General features: G+C 60.4%; 1 protein-coding gene across 1 annotated transcript in view; it reads right to left on the bottom strand.

The window, feature by feature from the left end:
• LOC133346760 (SH2 domain-containing adapter protein B-like) overlaps nt 1-24,123 on the bottom strand; it is an 87,062-nt gene that overhangs the window by 27,996 nt on the left and 34,943 nt on the right. Inside the window, 3 exon segments of the mRNA XM_061558612.1 lie at nt 10,660-10,683; nt 18,584-18,884; nt 18,886-19,124. Of these exon segments, the coding sequence (XP_061414596.1) occupies nt 10,660-10,683; nt 18,584-18,884; nt 18,886-19,124 (564 nt within the window).

The raw sequence follows: 24,123 nt of genomic DNA, 5'->3' as shown, positions 1-24,123 counted from the left end.
CACTATCATCACCTGCCATGTGCTATCCACTGCTTGATCAAAGCTTCCCAACGTCTCCACCACCCCCGTGGCGCTCCTGCGTCGTCCCTCCGTGTCTCCGCGGCGGCGATCGCCGTCTCGGCTGTGACCCCCTCCCTGCCTGAGGAGGGCCATTGGCCAGGCCCTGCTACGCCTCTAACATACAATCTCTTGTCGTAAGTCAGTGTCAGGGATGGAGCGGGTGAGTGTTTGTTATTTGTGTTTGTGCATCACTGTCAACGCAGTCCATTTGACTTTGTATATTATCTAAAGACGTGGGGCTGTAGTCTCTTCCCTCTCCATCACACACTCGCCCCTCTCTTGCTCTCCCACTCTACCGTCTCTTTGTCTCATGCTCTCCCCGCTCTCTCCCTCTAGGCTCTCTCCCTCGCTCCACATTCCCGTGCCGTGCATTGTACTGCCTCCCTGGTGCACACATGCACACAGCCTTTCACAACACTGTACTGCAGATATTTTCCCACTCAAATGCAACCTCCTCCTTCCCCTCTATCCCCCCCACCCTCCCCGACCATCACCCCAAATATCCCACCTCCCCCAACCACCAGCGGCACCAAATGAGCAGCAGCAGCACGCACTGCTCCCTGGGAGCAGGGGCAGCTGTGTGGCGATGACTCCAACACAGCAAGCAGCAGGCAGCAAGCAGCAGCTGCTTGCTGTGTCGCTGGCATTGCCCCTCAAAGCAGCAGCAGCAGCGCACGGCAGCGGCGGCGGCAGCACGGCAGCAGCAGCAGCGCGGCGGCGCAGCGAGCGGCGCAGCGGCAGCGGCGCGCGGCACGGCGGCAGCGGCGCGCAGCACGGCGGCAGCGGCGCAGCGGCGCGCGCAGCAGCGCAGCGGCGGCGGCGGCGCGGCGGCGGCGGCGGCGGCGGCGGCGGCGGCGGCGCGGCGGCGGCGGCGGCGGCGGCGGCGGCGGCGGCGGCGGCGGCGGCGGCGGCGGCGGCGGCGGCGGCGGCGGCGGCGGCGGCGGCGGCGGCGGCGGCGGCGGCGGCGGCGGCGGCGGCGGCGGCGGCGGCGGCGGCGGCGGCGGCGGCGGCGGCGGCGGCGGCGGCGGCGGCGGCGGCGGCGGCGGCGGCGGCGGCGGCGGCGGCGGCGGCGGCGGCGGCGGCGGCGGCGGCGGCGGCGGCGGCGGCGGCGGCGGCGGCGGCGGCGGCGGCGGCGGCGGCGGCGGCGGCGGCGGCGGCGGCGGCGGCGGCGGCGGCGGCGGCGGCGGCGGCGGCGGCGGCGGCGGCGGCGGCGGCGGCGGCGGCGGCGGCGGCGGCGGCGGCGGCGGCGGCGGCGGCGGCGGCGGCGGCGGCGGCGGCGGCGGCGGCGGCGGCGGCGGCGGCGGCGGCGGCGGCGGCGGCGGCGGCGGCGGCGGCGGCGGCGGCGGCGGCGGCGGCGGCGGCGGCGGCGGCGGCGGCGGCGGCGGCGGCGGCGGCGGCGGCGGCGGCGGCGGCGGGCGGCGGCGGCGGCGGCGGCGGCGGGGCGGCGGCGGCGGCGGCGGCGGCGGCGGCGGCGGCGGCGGCGGCGGCGGCGGCGGCGGCGGCGGCGGCGGCGGCGGCGGCGGCGGCGGCGGCGGCGGCGGCGGCGCGGCGGCGGCGGCGGCGGCGGCGGCGGCGGCGGCGGCGGCGGCGGCGGCGGCGGCGGCGGCGGCGGCGGCGGCGGCGGCGGCGGCGGCGGCGGCGGCGGCGGCGGCGGCGGCGGCGGCGCGGCGGCGGCGGCGGCGGCGGCGGCGGCGGCGGCGGCGGCGGCGGCGGCGGCGGCGGCGGCGGCGGCGGCGGCGGCGGCGCGGCGGCGGCGCGGCGGCGGCGGCGCGGCGGCGGCGGCGGCGGCGGCGGCGGCGGCGGCGGCGGCGGCGGCGGCGGCGGCGGCGGCGGCGGCGGCGGCGGCGGCGGCGGCGGCGGCGGCGGCGGCGGCGGCGCGGCGGCGGCGGCGGCGGCGGCGGCGGCGGCGGCGGCGGCGGCGGCGGCGGCGGCGGCGGCGGCGGCGGCGGCGGCGGCGGCGGCGGCGGCGGCGGCGGCGGCGGCGGCGGCGGCGGCGGCGGCGGCGGCGGCGGCGGCGGCGGCGGCGGCGGCGGCGGCGGCGGCGGCGGGCGGCGGCGGCGGCGGCGGCGGCGGCGGCGGCGCGGCGGCGGCGGCGGCGGCGGCGGCGGCGGCGGCGGCGGCGGCGGCGGCGCGGCGGCGGCGGCGGCGGCGGCGGCGGCGGCGGCGGCGGCGGCGGCGGCGGCGGCGGCGGCGGCGGCGGCGGCGGCGGCGGCGGCGGCGGCGCGGCGGCGGCGGCGGCGGCGGCGCGCGGCGGCGGCGGCGGCGGCGGCGGCGGCGGCGGCGGCGGCGGCGGCGGGCGGCGGCGGCGGCGGCGGCGGCGGCGGCGGCGGCGGCGCGGCGGCGGCGGCGGCGGCGCGGCGGCGGCGGCGGCGGCGGCGGGCGGCGGCGGCGGCGGCGGCGCGGCGGCGGCGGCGGCGGCGGCGGCGGCGGCGGCGGCAGCGGCAGCGGCAGCAGCAGCAGCAGCAGCAGCAGCAGCAGCAGCAGCAGCAGCAGCAGCAGCAGCAGCAGCAAAGAGCGAGGATCGCGATGCCTCGCATATTGAGCGGTGCTTGGGTTAAACGTGGGAGTGGTGATGGAGATGGTTGAGGAGGACATGCGGAGATAAGACCACGACTCCCAAGTTTACAACCAGGCTGAACATAGGAACAAGTGTATAACGCCGATACTCCGTGGCTAGACCCAAGACTAAACCCAGGGTTGTCATGTTTGATCCCATGACCCAGTGTCTCAGGATGCCAGCATGGTCGATGCCATCGTCGCCAGCACACCTCTTCGAAATCCCGAGCCTGGAGTCTTGAACCCAAGAGGCAGTGTGTCAGACCACGGGACCCAATGTCTAAAGTCTGGATAACAGGGACCATGGCCGGGCGGCAGTAGAGTGTTCGCCGCTTGTTGTTGCAGAGGTCACGGTTCGATTCCAGCAGCCGCCCTGGTTAATGCTGCGGTGGGTGTATAAACCACAATAATATTATGCGCCGTCTGCTTTACGGAGGACATACACAAATATTAGTGACCTCATTCGCAAGCGTAGGCGACAGTGTGTCGGTGTTAGGGTCCAGATGAGTCAAATTCGAAAATTAACTGCAAATTACTCAATTGGGATTGTACACGCACAGCAACTATTAATGTCCCCCTCCAACTGGCAGGCAATGCCCCAGGTATCGCACCCTTGCTAATGAGACTGAACCAGGCCTCTTGGGGTTCTCACGTGGCTAGACAAAATCTATTTAAACTAAAAACGGCAAGCCTCAGATCTCAGTGTGACCTCTCTCTCCTTTAGGCGCCGCTCACCACCACAGCCCACGGCTGGCGTTGGGACTCGGTGGGGGTAGGTGGTGGAAGCGGTCGGGGGGGGGGCGCGCGTCGGCTCGTTAAGAGTGATTACTGAACACGCAGGCGCCTGTGATTACATCTCGAGCACAACACAAAGGAGAGCGAGCGAGTGAGCGCGGCTCGGGTCACAGTGGCACCGGCTCGCACAATAATCCGGGCTGTCGCAGCCGCCGCGGAGACGGAACGCGACGGCGGTGACTCGCGGGAGCCGGGATCTATTCCCGCTTTTTATTCTCCCGCCCGAGTTTCTCATTTCTGTTTCTGTCACGGGAGCCGTCCGCTCCAATCCCCCTCCTCATCCCCAGTCGCCTGCCGCCAACTCCTCTCTCTCTCTCTCTCTCCCCTTCCTTGCTTGCCCTGTCCCAGTGGGCCGAGCCGAGCGGCTGCAGATCCATTACCACGCTGCTGCACACATCACCGTGCCAATGGTTACCGTGGAAAAACAATAAATTAGAGCTCAAAAATACCCCCACCCCCGCCCCTCTACCCCCCCCCCCCCCCGGCCGCTGCTACACACAAACACACAGTGATGCAATGCGCTACTGGTAAAAGGCACGAGATGAGAGAGAGGGGTTTGGCTGGCTTGTGGAGGCGGTCGCTCCATCTCTCACCGTCACAGCGTCGACGCCAAACCCAGATCTGGGCACGCACCGCCCGCTCGTCCCACCCAGGTTCGCTCATCGGCATAGCGGATTAGCCCCACTCTATCCCCACCGGGGCTGGCCGCACCAGGGCTGGCGAGACGGCTTCCTCATCGCGATGACCCCACGTGGCTCGCGGCGCTCTCGCGGTCCCCGTGGGGGTGGCGGATCAGAACACGGGTGAAGGGGGGGGGTTTCTTTTTGTTCAAGACCGGGACGCTCCTTTTTCACGTTGCCAGAGATATCACACGAAGCCCGCGTCCCGGCGGGGACAGGGCGCAGGGCGTGGAATCGCGCCGGAGATGTCGCAGCCTCCAGATACGAGCAATTAAATAGGCGCCTTCGTAAATGTGTTTATTTGTTTTCATTTTTCCTAGATCACAATTCCCGCCCCACTCGCCTTCCAATGAAAATGGAACCAGCCCAGAGTTTAAGACCCACAGCAGGTGGGAACACTGGAATAATCCATCCCTCCGTGTGCGAGAGAGGGGGAGTATGAAGGGGGGGCACGGCGAGCGTGTCCGTGCTGGACACGTGTTTGTGTGTGTGTGGCGTGAATAGTAACCAGGGTCCTTGGTTCACCCAGGGACCAGACCAATGAGTCTCAAGGGGACATTCCCAGGAGGGTCCTACTGGACGCGATCAACCACTTTCTCGTCGAGAACTTTACACACGGGAACTATTGGTCAAAATCCTTATAGATAGGGCCTAAACCTACTTGCTTTGCTGCTACCGGGTCAGCCCAGTGGGTTAGGTGTCACATCACCATCGTCGCCGCTTGTTATCCAGACAGCACCACTCATGCTGGGCATCCCGCAGCACCATAATTTAAGATAATTACTCGCAAAGCGGGTGATTGCAGATGACATGTGACAATGCAGTGTATACAGCACACACGGGAAACGAGAATAAACAGTGTGGCACCAACTCCCATAACCCGCATCATAATCCGGAAATCACGAGCGTGCCCGATAACGAGCGGCGGGCACCGTCGCAAGCCACCGCGCCAGACACAGGGACGAGCGACGCCGAGTGGAGGCGACGGTGCCGGGGCGAGCCGACAGCACCGCCCGGGGCGCTCCAGGGGGCGAACGTCAGAGAGCATGAGACCCCCCCCCCCCCGCCCCCCCCCCGCCCCCCTCCCAAAGCATTCCCGCATCCCCCCCCCCCCCCCCCACCGTTACCGCTGCCTCTACCACCACTCGCTCACCGACGTTGACAGCGACTCCACGATTTTGCCCCGGGCGGTGGCAGCGGCGTGCGAGGGAGATCGACGCGGAGAGGCCGTGGCGTGGATGTAACGGTCAGTCGATCGACCGTCGATCGGATGGCCGGCGGGTTGAGTGACCGATCAGCCGATGGACTTTGTTTACAAAGCCACGCAAGGGCAAAATGGTATCGAGACACACGTTTAGAAAAGGGAGATCTGAGATGCAAATACGGGAGACTGCAGAGTTGTTGTCACAAACATTTTGGCAAAGGAACAAGAAAAACTCACAATCGGGCACGGATGAAAGTGAGCAACGGGTGAAGCGACTTAACCCCGTGGAGTGTGAAACAAAAGTCTCCGCATGTCCGTCCCTGACCGAGTGGACGGCCAGGGCAACGGCGGAGCAATGAGATCAGTCCGAGTGAGAGGGATTGTGGCTCTGACATCGCAGGATCGCGAGAGGTGGCAGCAGTGTGTGGAGGCATCCCTCCCTACTAGCAGCTGATGATGACGATGATGACTGTGATGAAGATGATGTCGATAATGAAAGAGATATACAAAGTACAATGAGCAATGACCCACAGCAGCCTTTGCTCAGACAGGGTCTCCGCGTCGGGGCCTTGTTGAAGCCATGTCCCACAGGGTTGCTACCACCGCCCAGAGGTGTCGCTATCGAGTGTGCAGGCGGTTCAACTGCACTGCGGTCCATGAACCGCTGGGCCACGGAGAAGGGCGGAAGTCGGAGAGGTGGCCTCATCTCATTCCTTGCACGCGAGCGGGGCCTCTGCCAATCACGCCGCGCCGCTGTCACCACCAGCGTGTTCATTTCTCACTCAAAAACCCTGCTCCCCATGGCTGCCCACTATTTGCTCGAGGAGGGGGAAGGGGTCGCAGAAGGGAATTAACATAATTTGTTCGTTCAATTATTAACTCTGCGGCACGGGTGAAGTAAAACGAGATCCTGCCAGATTATGGTCGGTTCCATTACGGTGAGACCTGGAATGAAAACGTAACCCGACGCGCGCAACGGCGAATTGATTCCGCCAGGCGTGTGAATTATGAATGTGTGACATGCACCGCTCCCACGCAAACACCGCATCGGGCTCCGACTCCCATCCGGAGAGCGACGCTCTCCGGATCGCGCGCACGGCAGCGTCGCTCCGTCTGATTCTGCGTCTGCGGTGAGCTCAGAGCCGGATTTAAAATCGCAATCGCGGCCAGAAAAACAGCGGACGGGCAACCGTCACGTGACCCAGCGTGTGCATGCGCACACAAAGACAAAGATCCCCCGTATAGCCTTCACAAATAGTTGGAGCAAGTACTGTTAGCTAGCACCTACTAAGGCCGGCATGGCGCACGAGGGGGTGGGTGGGCAGCAGCACGCCCGGCCACCAATGCTGAGATGTACAACGCGCTAGGTACTCGTTTAAGGCTGAGTCGATCTAGGAGAAACCCACGGGACGATTCGGATATTCGTCAGCAATGTTGGTCTTGAGCGGGAATCGAACTCGGCTCGCCGGGTTTGCAGCACATTGCACCAACCACTGCTCCACCGCTCCCCCATACACCCTCGCACGCGCACGCAGGCACTCAGGCTCGCTCTCGCACGCATGCAGAGCACGTGCCCACAGATGTGCACCAAGGCATGCAACATGCATCACCTACACAGACAGGCGCATGCATCCAGCTGCCCCCATCCACAAGCGCGGACGAAGACACAACTCCCCAATTTATCTTCGCACACTGATATTTATACACCACTCCAGGTGCTCACTTAAGGCCGAATCAACCTAGGCAGGGGTCAGAACCTGTTACGATGTTACTTGTGACTGATTTTAGCCGTGACCAGATAAGAAATGCAGGCCACTGGGTGTGGAGAAAATGTGTGAATTACCGGAATACACAAAGACAAAGACCCCTCTTAAAGTCAAGTGCCGATAGCGAGTAACACAGGAGGGGGTGGGTGGTCAACACCACTCCAACCTCCACCACATATCCACCCCACACACCCAATACCACCACACACACACTAGAACCATCTACACACGATACTACACACACACACATCATACCATACACACCGCACACACACCGCACACATCATACCGCACACACACCACACACACACCACAAACACACCATACCATACACACCGCACACACACCGCACACACACTGCACACATCATGCCACACACCGCACACACACCACACACACACCATACCACACACACCACACACACACACCGCACACACACTACACACACACCATACCACACACTACGCACGCACCGCACACACACCACACACACCACACACATCATACCACACATACCGCACATACACCGCAGACACCACACACACACCACACACACCGCACACACACCGCACACACACCTTACACACCACACGCATCATACCACACACATCATACCACATACACCGCACACACCACACCACACACACCACATACACACCGCACACATACCATACCACCACACCATATACACACCGCACACACACCACACCACACACACCCCACACATCATACCACACACACCACATACACACCGCACACACACCATACCACACATACCACACACACCACATACACACCACACAGATCATACCACACACACCGCACACACACCGCACACATCATACCACACACACCGCACACACACCGCACACACCATACCACACACACCGCACGCACACCGCACACATCATACCACACACACCGCACGCACCACACACATCATACCACACACACCGCACACACACCGCAGACACCACACACACACCACACACACCGCACAGACCACACACATCATACCACGCACATCATACCACACACACCGCACACACCACACCACACACACCACATACACACCGCACACATACCATACCACACACACCGCATACACACCGCACACACACCACACACACCGCACACCCCACACCGCACACATCATACCAAACACACCGCACCTACACCACACACACACCGCACGCACCACACACATCATACTACACACACCGCACACACAAGTCGCAGCATTACACTCAGTAAAACAACAGCGTGGAAAATGCCAGCGAGGGCGCAGCTGCTTGTAACTGTGACCCCCAAATGACGCTCAGCGGCAGCCAATTTCCACTTTTCGGAGCATTAACAACGCGACCCAGGCACAGCCACGCGTTTCACAGCTGCGCAATTTCCTACCCAAAACAACCGCTCAAGATTGTCACTTGCGAACCGAGGCGTTTCGCGGAATAAATTTGTACCCAGCGGTGTCGGGTCCGCTGGAAACATAAGTGCGACGTGTTGACGGATTAGAGGGGCGGCAGCGGCGGCGCGCGCCACCGTCCTCGTGACAAACGGGGGCCCCGGGACGATCGCTCGCTCGCTCGCCCGCTCCGTGGCAGCGCCGCCGAGAGAGGGGGGGGGGGGGGCAGGCGAACGTGTGCGGCCGACTCGAGCTAGGGCGCTGCGCTCGCAGCCGCCACTGAGTCGCGGCCGGAGAGGGCACGGGGTTCGATTCGCGGTCGAGGCATTCGGCCGTGTCGCTAGGTCAGTCGACAATAAAGCCGGAGCGACGCTTTGTGGAAAGCCAGCAGTTGCTGTCCTGTAGATAGCCCCTGTCTTAGGAATGTGAAATGTTCTGTCACTAGCTCGAACCTGCCGATGTAGGCTCTTTGACTTTTTATCCAAGACCGTATTGGCAAAGTACGACGTCACTCTTATCTACACGAAGCAAGCAGAATGCAGCACTGCCACTAACCATAACCATTAGAACCAGTCGGACTGCAGCGCCAACCCTGATATTCTCATCAAGCAGACTCTACCCCTAACTCTACACCTAACTTACCCTAACTCTACCCCTAACTCTACCCCTAACTCTACCCCTAACTCTACCCCTAACTCTACCCCTAACTCTACCCCACACCACGCTCTGCCCTCGTCCTAAGCCCGTCGCTCACCGCGGAGCGAGACCTCCCGTTTGCTCTCGATCCGCATTGCGCTCTCCGCTCTTGCTGCGCCATCATTAACGCCGAGATATAATATGCACCGGGAAAAAAACCCGACAAATCTTACACACAATCAGCCGGTGAAACGGAGCAATTTTCCGAGGGTTAAATTTTTTTTTTCTGATTCGCGGATCGGCCGCTGTAGCCGGTCGCTGTGGAGCTGGGTGGTGGTGGTGTTGGTGGTGGTGGGAGCGACAGGAAGGGCGGGGAAATTAATATTCCACGATCCGGTGTTCACCAACAAACACCGGCCGTTTCGGTTTTCATGGGAAGTTGCCCACGCCCGTCGCGGCACCGCTGTTGTTCCAGCGTCTCCGCGAAACGGACGCAGCCACCGCCGCCTTAAACGTGCGGGTGTCCCTAGTTCGCTCCGGGTACGAGGTACTGGGGGTGGCGGGGTGGTCACTCGTTTTAAGTTTTGCCCGAATCGTTGAACATCACATGCAGGTCAAGGTGTCATCATGGCCGATGTGGATGATGCCGCCACACAAAGCCATCGCTTCCTTCCTTTTGCCAGATTCCTCAGCTATTGCTAAGTCAACACGTGACGTCCATGGTCTGCTCTTACAGTCTCCATCATCATCATCATCAGCACCACTGTGTGGCAATAGCTCTTCCCGCGTGTTACACAACTGAGGCGTACTTACACCAATGCTACAAAATGACACATCCCACTGGTCCGTAGGTAAGCGGAGGTGGAGATTGGCGCATCTCTACACACGCCATCAAGCCAGAAGGGCCATTGCCCTGGAAGTCGCTCGTTCTTTACTTTTCCTTTGAGGCCACGGGGTCGTTGACGAGCGCGACGAGTCGTTTGGTGGATCGGTAACCTGGCTGGCAAATCGGTCATGGCGTCGTTAAGTAAGATGGTTGGAAGTCACACAGGTAGGTAAGTAGGTTGAAAGGTGAGAAGGTTGCTCCTCACGTAGGTAAGAAAGTGTGCAGGTAAGATGGTAGTGATATAGGTAGGTATGTAATTAAGCAGGTAGGTGACGTGGTTGGTAGCCACATAGATGGGTGGAAGAGTAGGTAAATGAAAGGTAGGCAAGTACGTTAACACATTGAGTACAGTATGCATGTGCCCATGAGGCAGGTAAGCCGGGAGTGATGCCGCGAGGCAGGCAGGCAGGCACGTGGCAGCAAGCAGCAGCGTTGGGCGCAGCGCAAGCGGAACACAAACATCAGGGGGCACAATCTCAACCCCCGCTAACCGCCGCAAATTACGGGAGCGACGCGGTCGATAGGCGAGCGCCTCCAAGCAGCGGCAGAGCAACGCCACAAACGGCGCGGCAGGTCGGCCCCGCGCGTGCCAACGGGGACCGACGGGAGAATGGACGGCGGCGAAGCCGGCAAAACAAGAGAAAAGTCCCACGCGGGTTTTTTTTTACCTTTGCCCTCCAAGCGCCGGCGCCCTGCCTCCCGCGGTGCGCAGCGAGGGAGAAAACAGCGGGGACGGGGAGTGAAATGGGCGGCGCCGCCGTTAGGTGACGTTCAGACGCGGCCCAACAAAACGACCGCGCGCGGTAGCGTCATACTTCATCGTGAAAACTTCCTCGACCACGACATGCTCGCAACAACCATTTTCCTTCCGCAAAGGTCAACCAACGCTCCTGAGGCCTCGACTTTCTGGCCATAAGCGAGGACGCATCGGTCAATATCTAGAGGTGCGCATTCACAGACACAGGCGGACACGTGCGTGATACGAGCTTGCGTGTAAATCAATCCGTGCACTTTGAGTGTGCAGGAGGTGCAACTGCACAGGGCCCAGGGGCCAGACTACAGGGGTCCCACCGTTGAACTCCCCGCACCAGGACCCGCGCCGCCCTCGCTACGCTGCTGGTCAGAGGCCGTGTAGGAAACGAAAGTGAGAAGGTTCATTACTCGTTTTACATTCGCCCACGAGGACGGTGATTGATCGCACGGGCTTCTCGTGAACGCGGTGGGGGCAGGGAGAATGGGCTTGTGGCAGCCATGCAGGCAGGACCATGCACTCATCTCCCCCGGGCTGTGGATAAACTCGAACAAGCAGTCCCTGATGCTGTGTTCTTGGCTCACAGAGCCCACCGCCTTGTGTGTTTTAGAGAGCCAGCGAGAGAGCGAGAGAGAGAGCGAGATATAGAGAGAGCACAAGGGCCAGAGGAGAAAAGAATAACAACACGTGATTGGAAAAAGGACGGTTGCACAGTGACAGAACAATTGACAGGTGGACCCAATCACCCAGCGCCAACACGGAGTGATTCCACGTTGCGACACCCACGCTGGAAAGGCCACTTCCCCCATCTCACACAATCAAATCCGTGCACGCTCGTCTGCGGCATTGCATCGCTGTTCCATAGAGAGGATGGCACCAGCCATAGGAATGTGGAATTTTCAGCTCTGGCTCAGGACCAACAAAGGAGATGAGCGCCTGAACAGTTGGTTTGACGAGCGAGACGATGTGATTTTGATTTGCCGTGTGTGTGTGTGTGTGTATGTGCATGTGCCAGTGGCAGTGGGGAGCACAGGTGGTGCATCTGCCAATCATCTCAGTCACTTAACCCCTAACACCTGGGGTCTGCCCCGAGACCTCCCTGCCAGAGAGCCTGTCCAAACTTCACATGGCAGCCTCAAAGTGCACTTAGCCTGGCACAATCGCTGTGGTGATGTCACCACCATCGGAGCTGCCGTTGTTATCGTGTACCCGTGTGTGTTCCGGCCTTAATAGGTGCTTGCCGACGACACTTTACAGCTAAACAGGGAAAAATACTTCCACGAATGTTTTATATTTTTTATATCCACACATTCTACACTGAGTGGGCTTGGGCAGGACGTGTCGCCAGAAGGGACGATGGCCAACGGCCAAGAATAGTGACGGAGTAAGAACACGGAATGGAACGCGTCCGAGAGGACATCCACCGTGGAGGTGGAGCAATGAAATCAGCTCCTCGTGGGGTTATCGCTCCGCAGGATCGTGAGAGGAGGCGGCCGGCCACTGCTGGCTCATCCACCGGTGGAATGGCCACGGCTGATGACGACGATGAGAGATTTACGGCACATATACAAAGACCCCCCTGTATAGCCTTTAACAGACTGTTGGGGCAAGCGCTGTAAGCAAGTAGTGCCTACGAAGGTCGGCATGGCACAAGGGGGAGCGGGTGGCTAATACCACGCTCGGCCGCCTTTGTCTCCTGATGTTCACACACCGTGCCAGGCACTCATTTAAGGCTGAGTCGACCATGCACGGGAATCGGAACTCGGGCCACCAGGTTCGTAGCGCAGTGCGCTAACCACTGCACCACCGATCACGCACGCGCGTGCAACAGCGTTCCCACGAGTGGCGGGAACGCGCGCGTGAGTCGCGCCAGCCTCGGGGAAGGCAGCGCGACCGGGCGAGGCTGCCAGCAGAGCGCTTCCCGCTCCCCACTCCCCTCTCCCGGCTCTCGGCTCCCCGCTCCCCACTCCCCTCTCCCCTCTCCCCGCTCCTCTCTCCCAGCTCCCGGCTCCCCGCTCCCCACTCCTCTCTCCCAGCTCCCGGCTCCCTGCTCCCCACTCCTCTCTCCCGGCTCGCCCTCCACCACCGCTACCGCCGCTACCGCCACTACCGCCGCTACCTCCACTGCCGCCGCCGCAGGAAATGGAAGTTTCTCTTAATTCCTACGCCCAGCGTGAACGAGGCTTATCTCATCCACGCAGCCCTGTCCTGGGGCCCAGGGGACTCGCGGGCGTCTGCGCCCCCCACCCTGCCCCCCCCCCACTCTCCTTCAGCCCCCCCACCCACCCCTCTCTCCTCTCTGCTCGCCCCGCCCCTCCCTCGGCGCACCGAGTCCTTGGCTCATGAAATCGCGGACTGCCTTCTCCTCCTGCACAGATTTAGAATTTTCGGCCGACCTTTGAGAAGAAGCACAAAGTGTCTCGCCCGGCACAAGCGGGAGGAGTGCGGCGGAGCGCACCTCCAGCGGCGTCACCGGAGCCAGTGATGCCACGACACAACTGCTCACTACAACAAATTGTCACACTCATCAGAGCAGACTCTCGAGGCACGGTGGAGCTATCGACTGCGAACGGGATTCGAAACTCGCGTCTTCAGGATGCGAGTCGAATGCTCGGAGCTCAGTGACACACGGCCCCCGAAGGGCCCGAGAAGCCAAGCTGTCGCTTCGCGGAGAGACGAGGATCGACGCTCGGAGGTTCACCACGCTGGGTTCAAATTCCACGGAGCAGGCGGCATCAGGAGCCTTAACACGGCCGGCACCACCGCCCCCGACGCTGCCGCGCAGATTATATAACGCGGGGCCGTGCCGAACGTGCGCTGGGCACTCGCAGTGCCGACACCGAGCGCTTTGACAAACAGGAGGTGCACGGGTAGACCGCGCAGAATGAATTGTTTGGTGATGGTGCTGCGCCAGCGATCGTGCACAATCAACAATAAACTCAACACATCCGTCAGATAAAACTGTGGCCTTAAAATGAAAACTGTATAAGAGGCGACGATTCGGGTAATGACCCATCCATCGCTGTGAAGAAGGGTCAATACCTGAAACGTCACCCATTATTTACTTATCCTATTAAGGCCGCGGTGTGATTGACGTACGCACACGGACAGAAGAACTGCAAGGTGAAAACTCGGAAGATGAACGAAGAAAAAAACTCATGGATTGAAGGTGCACAATGGAGGCCTGCGACTCCTCAGCCTTCTAAGAAGTTGGATAAGCAAACGGAGCGAGGAGCTCTACACAGCACGCATCTTCGTTGCCACGTGATGAGAGTCGCGAGGAGATCTTCACCCGAACGCCGGTGCCACGGAGGCGACTCCGCATGAGAGGCTGCGGATCAGACTCGCTCGGCAGCGGGTCTTGTCAAGCCAAGGCAGGCGCCGTCGTCCTTCGGCCTGGTTCATCGCGAACTCCCAGTGGCGGCAGTTCTCCGGATATCTCGTCCCATCCCTGCCGCCCGTCCCCCGTTCTCCTCGCTCCTGAGCTTCGGTCGGTTGATCAACGTTGGCTGTGTCCATCTATTTGACAATCCATCATTGTGTTTGGATTTGTCTTTCTCTTGCAGCCCATCAAAGGAGTTTAATGATCAGAATTCGGCATTGTACAGTTGGTGGCGATTGAGGACATGACTGTTTTAAGTTTTCTAATTAGCCAGATTAAAAAAAAACTCTCCCAAGTGTTTAATGGTACACGTTACACGCTAATGAGGAACTACAAAGCAGCGCCGTCAAATCAATGCCCAGTGTCTGTCATCTGCAACATGAAACCTGCACACGGTTCTGCCTTCATTAAATGTGTATGCTCCTTCCCTCTCCTTGCTTAAGTTACCATCGCTCGAACGAAGAAACTCTCACTCCTACAAAGCAGATCCGAGCAATTTAGACGCGAGAGTTGCATCTGGTTCCAGCCCCCTTCACCTTTCCTCCTCCGCCATCAAAACGGATCACGGGAGAGGAGCGGCGAGCAGTGAGGGGCCGCGACGGCCAACGCCACGTGGAGCGATCGATAGCGTGGAGAGCGCACACCACACGAGGTAGGCCGAGCCGTAACGTAGCCATTAGCTGCACCGGTGAGCGAGCGGAAGAGCAGAACGGGGGAGGAGAGCGGGAGAGGACAGGCGGCCAGGTGAAACGAGAGAAGAAGAGAGCAGGGCCCGGCGGGGCGCGCTGGGCGACGGCGCCGCAGATGATTTAGTTCTCTGCGTTTGGCACGTGGAGGCGGCGCCGTATAAAGACGACGGATCGGCGCCAAGCGCGAGCAACGGAGAGCGTTGCCGGCGTTGCAACGCGACGGCCGCGGCGGTGAAGCCGGGAGAGCGGGGGAGAGTGGCGGCGCTCGGGAGAGCGGAATGGGTGTCAAAGGTCACATCCCGTGGAGGCCGCGATGCCATCCCCCCCCTCCCCCTTGGGCCGCTCGTGGAGCGACAGGGGGCGGCCGCTGCCTCTCACAATGGGCGTCTCGCTCCGCCGATGCTCGGGCACAAAAAGCAATTTTCTCTCCCGGCACTTATCTGCGCCGGGCGGAATTATTGACGACGCGCACGCCCATGACACGCGACAGTTGACGGAGCTCGGGGTTCAAAACATGTTTTTTTTCTCTTTCCCCCTCTCTCTATTTCCCCCCCAAAATGGGGCTCCCCGTGCCACGTTCCCACCACCGTCCATAACTCAACACACGGCCTCCAATAACCGAGCACCTCCGGCAACCAAATTATGTTTTTTTTCTTTTCAAAAATCGTTTCCCTTGGAGACGAACGGGAATTTTAAAGGTTGCGATAACCGGACGACATCCTTCCTCCTGCCAAGAGGAATCAGTTGAGGGTCTCAGCACGGGCTTTGAGGTCAAGACTTTTTTTTTCTCAAATTGGAAGAAACGATAAATACAGACACATACACAACGCACAAGCGTACACACAAACATGACACACGTGACACAAGCGTGTACACGCACATGTGCACGTACACACATACACACACATGCACACAAGCAAGCACACACACGCATGTGTGCACACGAGCAAAAGCACACGAACAGACGCAAGCAACGCGCACGCACAGACGCAAGCAACGCGCACGCACAGACGCAAGCAACGCGCACGCACAGACGCAAGCAACGCGCACGCACAGATGCAAGCAACGCGCACGCACAGACGCAAGCAACGCGCACGCACAGACGCAAGCAACGCACACGCACAGACGCAAGCAACGCGCACGCACAGACGCAAGCAACGCGCACGCACAGACGCAAGCAACGCGCACGCACAGACACAAGCAACGCGCATGCACAGACGCAAGCAACGCACACGCACAGACGCAAGCAACGCACATGCACAGACGCAAGGGCGCGCGTATGCCCGCTCGTGTTTGGTAAATGCCACTGACCACAGGACATCGATGACATTTCAATATTAGTTTGCTGCACTTGACCTTTTCCCTTATCGCTTAGAAGAAATAGGGGGGCTTAGACAGCATATTCAAATTACGAGCCCTTTAAGAATTGCCGCAACATTTATCGGAGAGGATTTTTTTCTCTCCATCCCCCGTTTCACTCTCACCGCTGCTTTTTTTTGCTAATGCCCCTTCGGCTGCAGCGACCCCCGGCTCAGGACCGGTTCCCTGTCGGTCCGCATCACTCGCCGCAAACGAGGAGGCAAAGATAGGGAAATGTTACAGGTCACCCCGAGCGAGAGATTCCATCAATAACCCGCCCCCCCCCCCGCGCTGCTCCAGCCACGTCCCGAGCAGCCGTGGCGGCAGCGTCTTTGTGTGGGCCCTCTGATCGAGAACAACGGGACGGACCGTGCGGTCGCTGTCCGGCGAACGCACGTATGTACAAAGCCACTGCGCTCGCGTTTCCCCTGTCCCCTGCCAGTGCCGTTCCCCTCCGTGCCGAGGGGGGTGGTGAAGAAGGGGGGGTCAGGCAGGCATCCGATCCCCTTGGTAGTAGGAGCGAGACCCGGTGCCCCTGGTTTGGAAGCGAAAGGTGATGGGAGGGCAGAGTTAATTTCGCTGATGGAATTAGCGACGAAAATGTTTGTCGGGTCAGAGTGGGAGATTTTATTTAATTGTAGAGCTCATGGACGGAATTCATCACGGCTAACGATGACGACGATGACTGTTGCTCACTGACGACCCAAGTGCGACGATGTGACGAGATGAATGACCACAAGATGAGAGTAGATGAACGACGATCAGACGAAATTAAGGACGATGAGACGAGACAAACGAGTTGGAGTGAACACGCGGAATGGTATCATTTAGTCGCGCTGCCAGAGGCTGCAGCGCACAGCTGAAGACCAAAACCGGTAATTGGCTGTCCACAAAACATCAAGAGATTTACTGAGTTCGCTCACTGGTGGGCGAGGTGGGCGAGAGGATCAACCACGGGCGTCTCGTGCAGACTCGACTGAGCGTCCACAGGGAGTCGTCAGCCAGGCCGAGACTACGAGTGAAGTAGAAACAAATCCGCACTGCGCTCACGCGGGAGGCGAGACGGTGGCTACAGCGAGGCCTCTGCCGCGATCGACACGGTCAATCAGCCCGGCGATGTTCAGGATCTGTTTGGCCTGCCAACTCGACGCGGTCTTGGCAGGCTGCGCAGCAAACGACTCTCGGCGCCCCGGACCCCGAGGGCGTTGTGCGCGCGGGTGCAGGGCGCCACCCGCGCTCTGTGCGTCTCCGCACAGACCACTCGGAGGAGTCGCCGCAGCCTGAACAAGGAAGCGCACGAGCAGGCCGCTGCCCGCCACGCGCCCTGCGCCTCTCGATGTACCACGAAGTAGGGCCGTTGTGGCCCGCCACGTTTTACATGTTGCTTACATGTTACACGCTTTCCCTATGAAGGCCACAGTGTTGCTTACAATCTCAGATTGGAGGCCGCATTCAAAAGTGAGCGGAAGCCGAGACCCCCCCCCCCCCACCCCCCAAGCCCGCACCGGATGCCGCTCGGGCAAAGCTGCAATCGTAAACGAGGAGAAAATTAGCGGAAAAGCGGTTCACACGGACGTCGCTTCCCTTGCTGGTGTGAGCGTGCGAGTGTGAGCACGCAGGTGTGAGGGAGTGTGAGAGTGTGAGGGAGTGAGGGAGCGTGCGAGTGTGAGCACGCGAGTGTGAGGGAGTGTGCGAGTGTGAGGGAGTGAGGGAGTGTGCGAGTGTGAGCACGCGGGTGTGAGGGAGTGTGCGAGTGTGAGCACGCGGGTGTGAGGGAGTGTGCGAGTGTGAGGGAGCGTGCGAGTGTGAGCACGCGGGTGTGTGAGGGAGTGTGCGAGTGTGAGGGAGCGTGTGAATGCAAGTTGCGTTGGTGACTGCAGGCACATGTGCAGGTGTGAACAGGTGTCTGTGCAATAGTGTACGTGTGAACAGTGGGGAGCGGTAGTGTAGCGGTTAGCGCAACGCTGCGCTATGAACCCGGCGACCCGGGTTCGATTCCCGCTCACGGCCAACACCAGTGACGATTATCTGATCCGGTCTCGGGCCTCCCCCAGGTCGACTCAGCCTTAAGTCAGTACCTGGTGCAGTGTGTATTCATCACCACTAGGGAGACAAAGACGGCCGGGCGTGGTGCTGGACACCCACCCCTTCATGTGCGATGTCGTCCTTCATAGGTGCTCACAAACGCCGTTGTCCCCAACAGCCTGCTAAGGCTATACGGGGGAGCTTTGTCTTTGTGTAGGAATTAGGTGCTTGCTCGAGCCGTCTATATGGGGGAGCTTTGTCTTAGCAGGCACGTGAGTGCACATGTGCGTGTAAGCTCAGAGTGTGCGGATATGCAAGTGCGTGCATGGGCACGTGCGAGCGCATGTACGAGTGTACGAGCGCGCTGGCGCGCGCCGCTCCACCACCTGCAAACGCCTTGGAGATCCTCTCCTTGTTCCACTCCCAGGGCTGGTCGTACTCGTCCGCCGGTCTCTCGTCGTCCTGGGGCAGCGCTCGCTCCCCCGGCGGGTCTCCGGGCAGGCTCGCCTGCGGCTGCGGCGCGGCCAGGCAGCGGTTGGGCCGGCTGACCCTGCGCCGGCGCGGTGGCCCGTGCCGGCGAGTGAGCCGGAGCCGAAAGCGGCGGCGGCGGCGCCGACGGCGGGGTCCGGACGGACGTCGGCGTGAGCGGGGGCCCCCCTCCCTCGGGGCTGGCGCACCCGCTGCCTCCTCCGTTGTTGGCGCCGCCTCCCCCGCCGGCGCCTCCGGCGACCCCACCGGAGCTCGGTGCGGGCGCCCCGCCGACGGCTCCGCCGACGGCCCCGCCGACGGCCCCACCGCCAGGGGTTCCGGCGCCGCCGCCGCCGCCGGCCCCCGGGCTGGCCGGGGCGCCGTCCCGCGGCTCGTAGGGCGTGTCGTACAGGGGCAGCCGGCGCGGCGGCGTGTCCTTGAGGCTGTGCTTCTTGGCACCTGCGGTGGCGAGAAACGGTGCCGGGGCCGGGTGAGTGGGGAGTCCGGGAGGGGGGGTCATGTGAACAGATGGCGGAAAGGGTCACAGCAACTTTAAGCGTGGACCGATTTGGTGACAATGTTTTTCTCGAAGATAAGCGGTGCTGGTGGCTGGCAATGCCCCGCGTAGAATGTAGCTGCGTCCTTGGCAGCTGAATTGTTCTGCGAGCGACCAGGGCTCACACACCCAGAGGTGCGTGGTAGCTGGGACTGGAAAACTCTGGGAGGGGCTGTGATCTACACCCTACAGGGTCCCGGTTCGAAGTTACGGTTAGTGTTGGTCTCTCTCCCACCACTCTCCAGCCACTTTCCCAATCATTCTCCAAGCACTCTCACTCTCTCACTCACCCGATCCAGCTCCTCTCGAAGCATCATGCCCACCACACTACCCACTGCTCTCCAAGCACGTTTTCCACTGCTTTTACCAACCGCTTTCAAAAAACATCTGCACCACGCTCTCCACCACCTCATTAACCCACTCACCACGTCACACCGAACTCTGCTTAACCACTCCCCATCACGCTCCCCATCGCTCTCCCCATCACTCTCCCAACATGCCGTGCGGTGCTCAGTATCTGGAGAGGCCGATGCGAATTAAAACAACACAACCCAGCGAGGCGAGCGTGACCATTCCAGTAAAAACAAATCAAAAGCACTCTTTAGGTGACTGAAAAAAATCCCGATGATGTTGAACCGTGATGTTTATGTGAGCGAGCTCAAGCATCGATCACCCCAGCTCCCCCACTGCCACAACCCTCCCATCATCTCAGCTCCCACCCCTCCACATCCCCACTCAGCCCCCCCACCGTCCCAGCACCTCCCCCCCAGCTCCCAAACCCACTCAGCCCCCCCGCCGCCAGCCCCGCTCCCCGTTTAACACCCCGAGTGGAACGGCGTTCTCCACTCGGCAGCCTCCCATTTTGTTTGGCGAATGTTTTTAAAATTATGCTGGATCGTCATAATTGCCCTGTTTATACCAGGCTTGGCCAATTACGCAGTCAATATAATTTTTGATTTTAAATTAATTACTCTTCATTAATTATGGTAATTGCGTGCATGCGCACGTGTGTAAGCTCCCGTGAATCCATGTGCGCGTGGGCCGGAACGAAATTAATTCTTGCATTAAAAAAACGGAGCGCTAATGCGCGATTCTGATGGACTGCTTGCGGGTGGATCGTTCGGGACGAGGATACACGCTCGGCTTACAGCGAATACGTGGTCGATTCGAAGCTATTCAATGATGTTCACGATATGCGCATTGCATCTTGGGCGTGAGAATTGATTCCCTTTGACTCGTGGAAATTACACGCAAATGGATATGCGAATGTGAAATTGATGCCGATTGAGCGAACAGAACAACAGGAGGCGGAACAAGCGGGAGAGACGACACCGCAATCGACCGCGAGCGCCACCGCACCGCTCACACACTCCACGGCGGACCTCCTCCGTGGCGCGTCCCCTCCGTTGGCCGCCGCTGCGTCCTTCGCCTCAACCGAGGCCGACGTTCAAAACGAGCGCTGCCCCAGGCCCGAGTGGGCGACAGACAGAGAGGCGCCACGGTATTTTCCGCAGAAAAATATCGCACGAAAACTCCGACACAACCCTCCCTACCCCCCCCACATTCTGCCCGGTCGCTCACCCCCTCCTGTCCCCCTTCCCCCCGCCCCCCACCAACCCCCGTGTCCGCCGCCACTCACGGCGACCATAAATCATAATCCGTCGCGCCGTCTCCCGCCCGCTGCGCAGCATGAAAGTCACCGATGGAGGGACGAGGAAAAACTGAATTTCCCCCACGCGGCTCCCGATGCAAATCCCACGGCTTCACGGACTGCCCGCAGAGAGCCATTAATCACTCAATTTGAGGAGAGACATCGCCGAATGGGATGGTGGGGAGGGTGGGGGTGTGGTGCTGACGGCGCTGGCTATGCAGGCCCCAAGAACCCGGGCCCGTGGGGGGCTGGGGTTGGTGGACCGCACGGGGATTAGCGTCAGTCAGCCCCGTGCTTGATCGGTTTACCAATCCGGCCGCGTAGCCCGGTGGTAGCGAGTGAGCGGCCTGCAGTGATCGCAAGGTTCGGAGTTCAAATTCTGCTTGGGAGAGAGGGGGGGGGGGGTGACGCAGCCCATCACTCTTCTGGGGTTTATAAAATAAGTACCATTGTGTGTGCAAGTCAACGGTGGTTGTCCTATGGATAGACTCGCCCCTGCCGTAGGAATGTGGAATTCCCACCACTGGCTCAGGGCTGTAAACGTGAGATGAGCACCGCCTCAATGCTCACTTTAGCTGCGGATGGCGTTGACGAGTTCGCCGTTCGGAGTTTGGTTGTGTTCACAGGTTGGGAATTTCCTGGGGGGGTTATTTTGCCGCACTCACTAAACCCCCCAACCAGGTCTGCCGTGACAGGGAGATGCCTCATCTCAAATGAGCTCTCTCTCACCTGCTCATAATACGCGCGTCATCTTTCAAGTTGGTTGCCAACATTCCGTACACAGGCAAAACATTTGTATCGATCAAAGATCAAGGAATTTATCGTCTTGTAACTTTCTGACGGGCCTGCTGGCTCCATCGAGACCACGTCTGTCAATATCCTCTCATCTCGGCAGGATTAGAGGGTTCAAGAGACAGACGCGGGCACCCGCGCTGGCGTGGCTGTATTTCACACCCACTGTAAACACAACATCAGTGGCTATCGAAACGTGTGTCACTTATTCATAAAGGCAAAGATAGCCCATATAAGCTTCAGGATGTTAGGTCAAGTGCTGTTAGCGAGAACTTACTCAGGCCGGAACAACGGTGGTGGTGTGGGCGGCACGACGCCTTTGTCTCAGCAGTGCTAATGTTTTGCACATCACGCCAGGAATTTATTTACGGTTCAGTCAATTTAGATTCAGGATTAGTTCTGATGTCACTCGCCACTGTTAGCCGTGGTCGCGAATTGAACTCAGGTTGTCGGGTTTGTAGCGCAATGCACGAATGATTGTGCTGATGCTCACCGCCACACAGGCATAACGTGAATGCACACGCAAAGACAAAATAAAAAAGACAACGATACATAGATACACACACATACAACACAGATACGAAGACACAAATATACACACAACACACAGACAGACACACACGTATAGAGGCAGGCGTAGTGTTAATGTGAATGACTGCATCTTATCTGGGTATAAATTAAAAATCCCTGTCCGTCTCCGTGCACAATAACCATGTCCCCTACCCCACACACACAGTTAACACAGCCGTTTACAGATAATTGCTTATTTGCATTCCTAATAACCGTCGTAATTGGATGCTCCACCATCTAATCTTCGCTTTCTGTTCCATCCCTCGCTTGGCTCCACGTTGGTGCAAATTCGACGCGCGAGATACGAGAGAAAATAACAATTTATTGAGACCAATAAACACACACACACACACGTGCTAATTCACAAACACACGGCTGGTACACACACACAAAGACAAAGATCCCCCGTGGAGCCTGTAACAGACCATTGGGGCAAGTGCTGTTAGCGAGCACCTATGAAGGACGGCACAGCACACGAGGGGGTGGGTGGCCAGCACCACACCCGGCCGCCTTTGTGTCCCCTGTGGCGATGTTTACACACCGCACCAGGTCCTCATTTGAGGCTGAGTCGACCTAGGGGGAGGCCCAAAACCGGTTAAAAAATCGTCTCCATCGTTGGCCGTGAGCGGGAATCGAACGCAGCGTGCTAACCGCTACACTACACACACACAGGCTGGTACACACACACGTGCAGCCCCAAATCTAGATACACACATACGTATGTGTATACACAGATAAACCAATAAACACGACATCCCACACACACACACACACGATCAGTTGTGTAAGCGCTAAACTGAAGGACCTCAATCCATCTTCGCTGGAAGGTTCAGCGGGGTTCAGTCGGGGCCTCCGTCTCGAGCTTTAAATGACAAACAAAGGGGGAGCCGGGAATCCAATCTCGTTCACCTGCCGCTCCTTCGGCCACGTTAACCCTTCAAGGGACGTCGTCGCCACCAGCCACGATCTATCCACTGCTGGATGAACAGCCGCCCCAGGCCGTGGCCACCTCTCACGATGGTCCTGAGATGGCACGATTCACCTGCCACGCGATCCGATTCCGTCGCTCAATCTCCGCCCTCGCACCGCAGCGAACAACGAACGTGGCACGACGGCGCGGTGCTGCACTCTATGGCGGGGGGGGGGGGGGGGGGCTTGTGTGACCATACTTCACCGCGCTGGTCAGTGCGGGTCAGGGAAGGGGGGGGCTCAGAGAGTGCGGCACGTGGAGTCTTACGCCGCGGCAAACGATCGATGGGTTTAGGCGGCAGCGCTGGGCCCCCCCAAGGTTGTGAAGGCTCGGGATGGGGAGAGGGCGCCCCGTGAAGTGAGCAGGGGAAGGATCGTTCGGCGGCTGTGAGACGGGGAAGAGAGAGACCCCCACACTACGAGTCGCTGAGACTCCACGCAGATGCCTGCGGGGAGTTTTGAGTGACGCCCAATCGCACCGGGAGGGCTTTCTCCCAGCATTCTGATTTCCTCCCGCACGCAACAAAAACCATGGGCCATGAGAAAGTGGCCCCCAACATGACGAGCAGGACGCTCCTGATATTAATTAAGATCCATTTATCGCGCTTGTAATCAGCGCGAGTGTTAGCCAGATGAGCGACACAGGGAGAGGGAGAGGAGAGAGAGCGAGCGATTATAATCCCTCCCAGACAAGGGTGGGCAGCCGCGGAGAAGGATCAAGCGAGCGACCGTCGAGCGGCGGTCGACCCAAAGTCAAGTTGAGAGAGAACCACACGAGTGGAGGTGACGACGAGGATATGAAGGAGGATGGAGGGGGGTGGGGGCGGGGGTGAGGCGGGGGTGAGGGGGGGGGCTTGGAGTTCAGACAGAGGAATATTTGGGAAGGCAATTACGGCACAGCAGCGGCCGCCGCCGCCGTG

Source organism: Lethenteron reissneri, chromosome 24 (assembly GCF_015708825.2).
Source record: "Lethenteron reissneri isolate LAM-NWPU_2019-01 chromosome 24, ASM1570882v1, whole genome shotgun sequence".
NCBI classification, from domain to species: domain Eukaryota; kingdom Metazoa; phylum Chordata; class Hyperoartia; order Petromyzontiformes; family Petromyzontidae; genus Lethenteron; species Lethenteron reissneri.
Note: the sequence above shows the minus strand (reverse complement) of the source record. Positions and strands in the feature narration are given on the sequence as shown.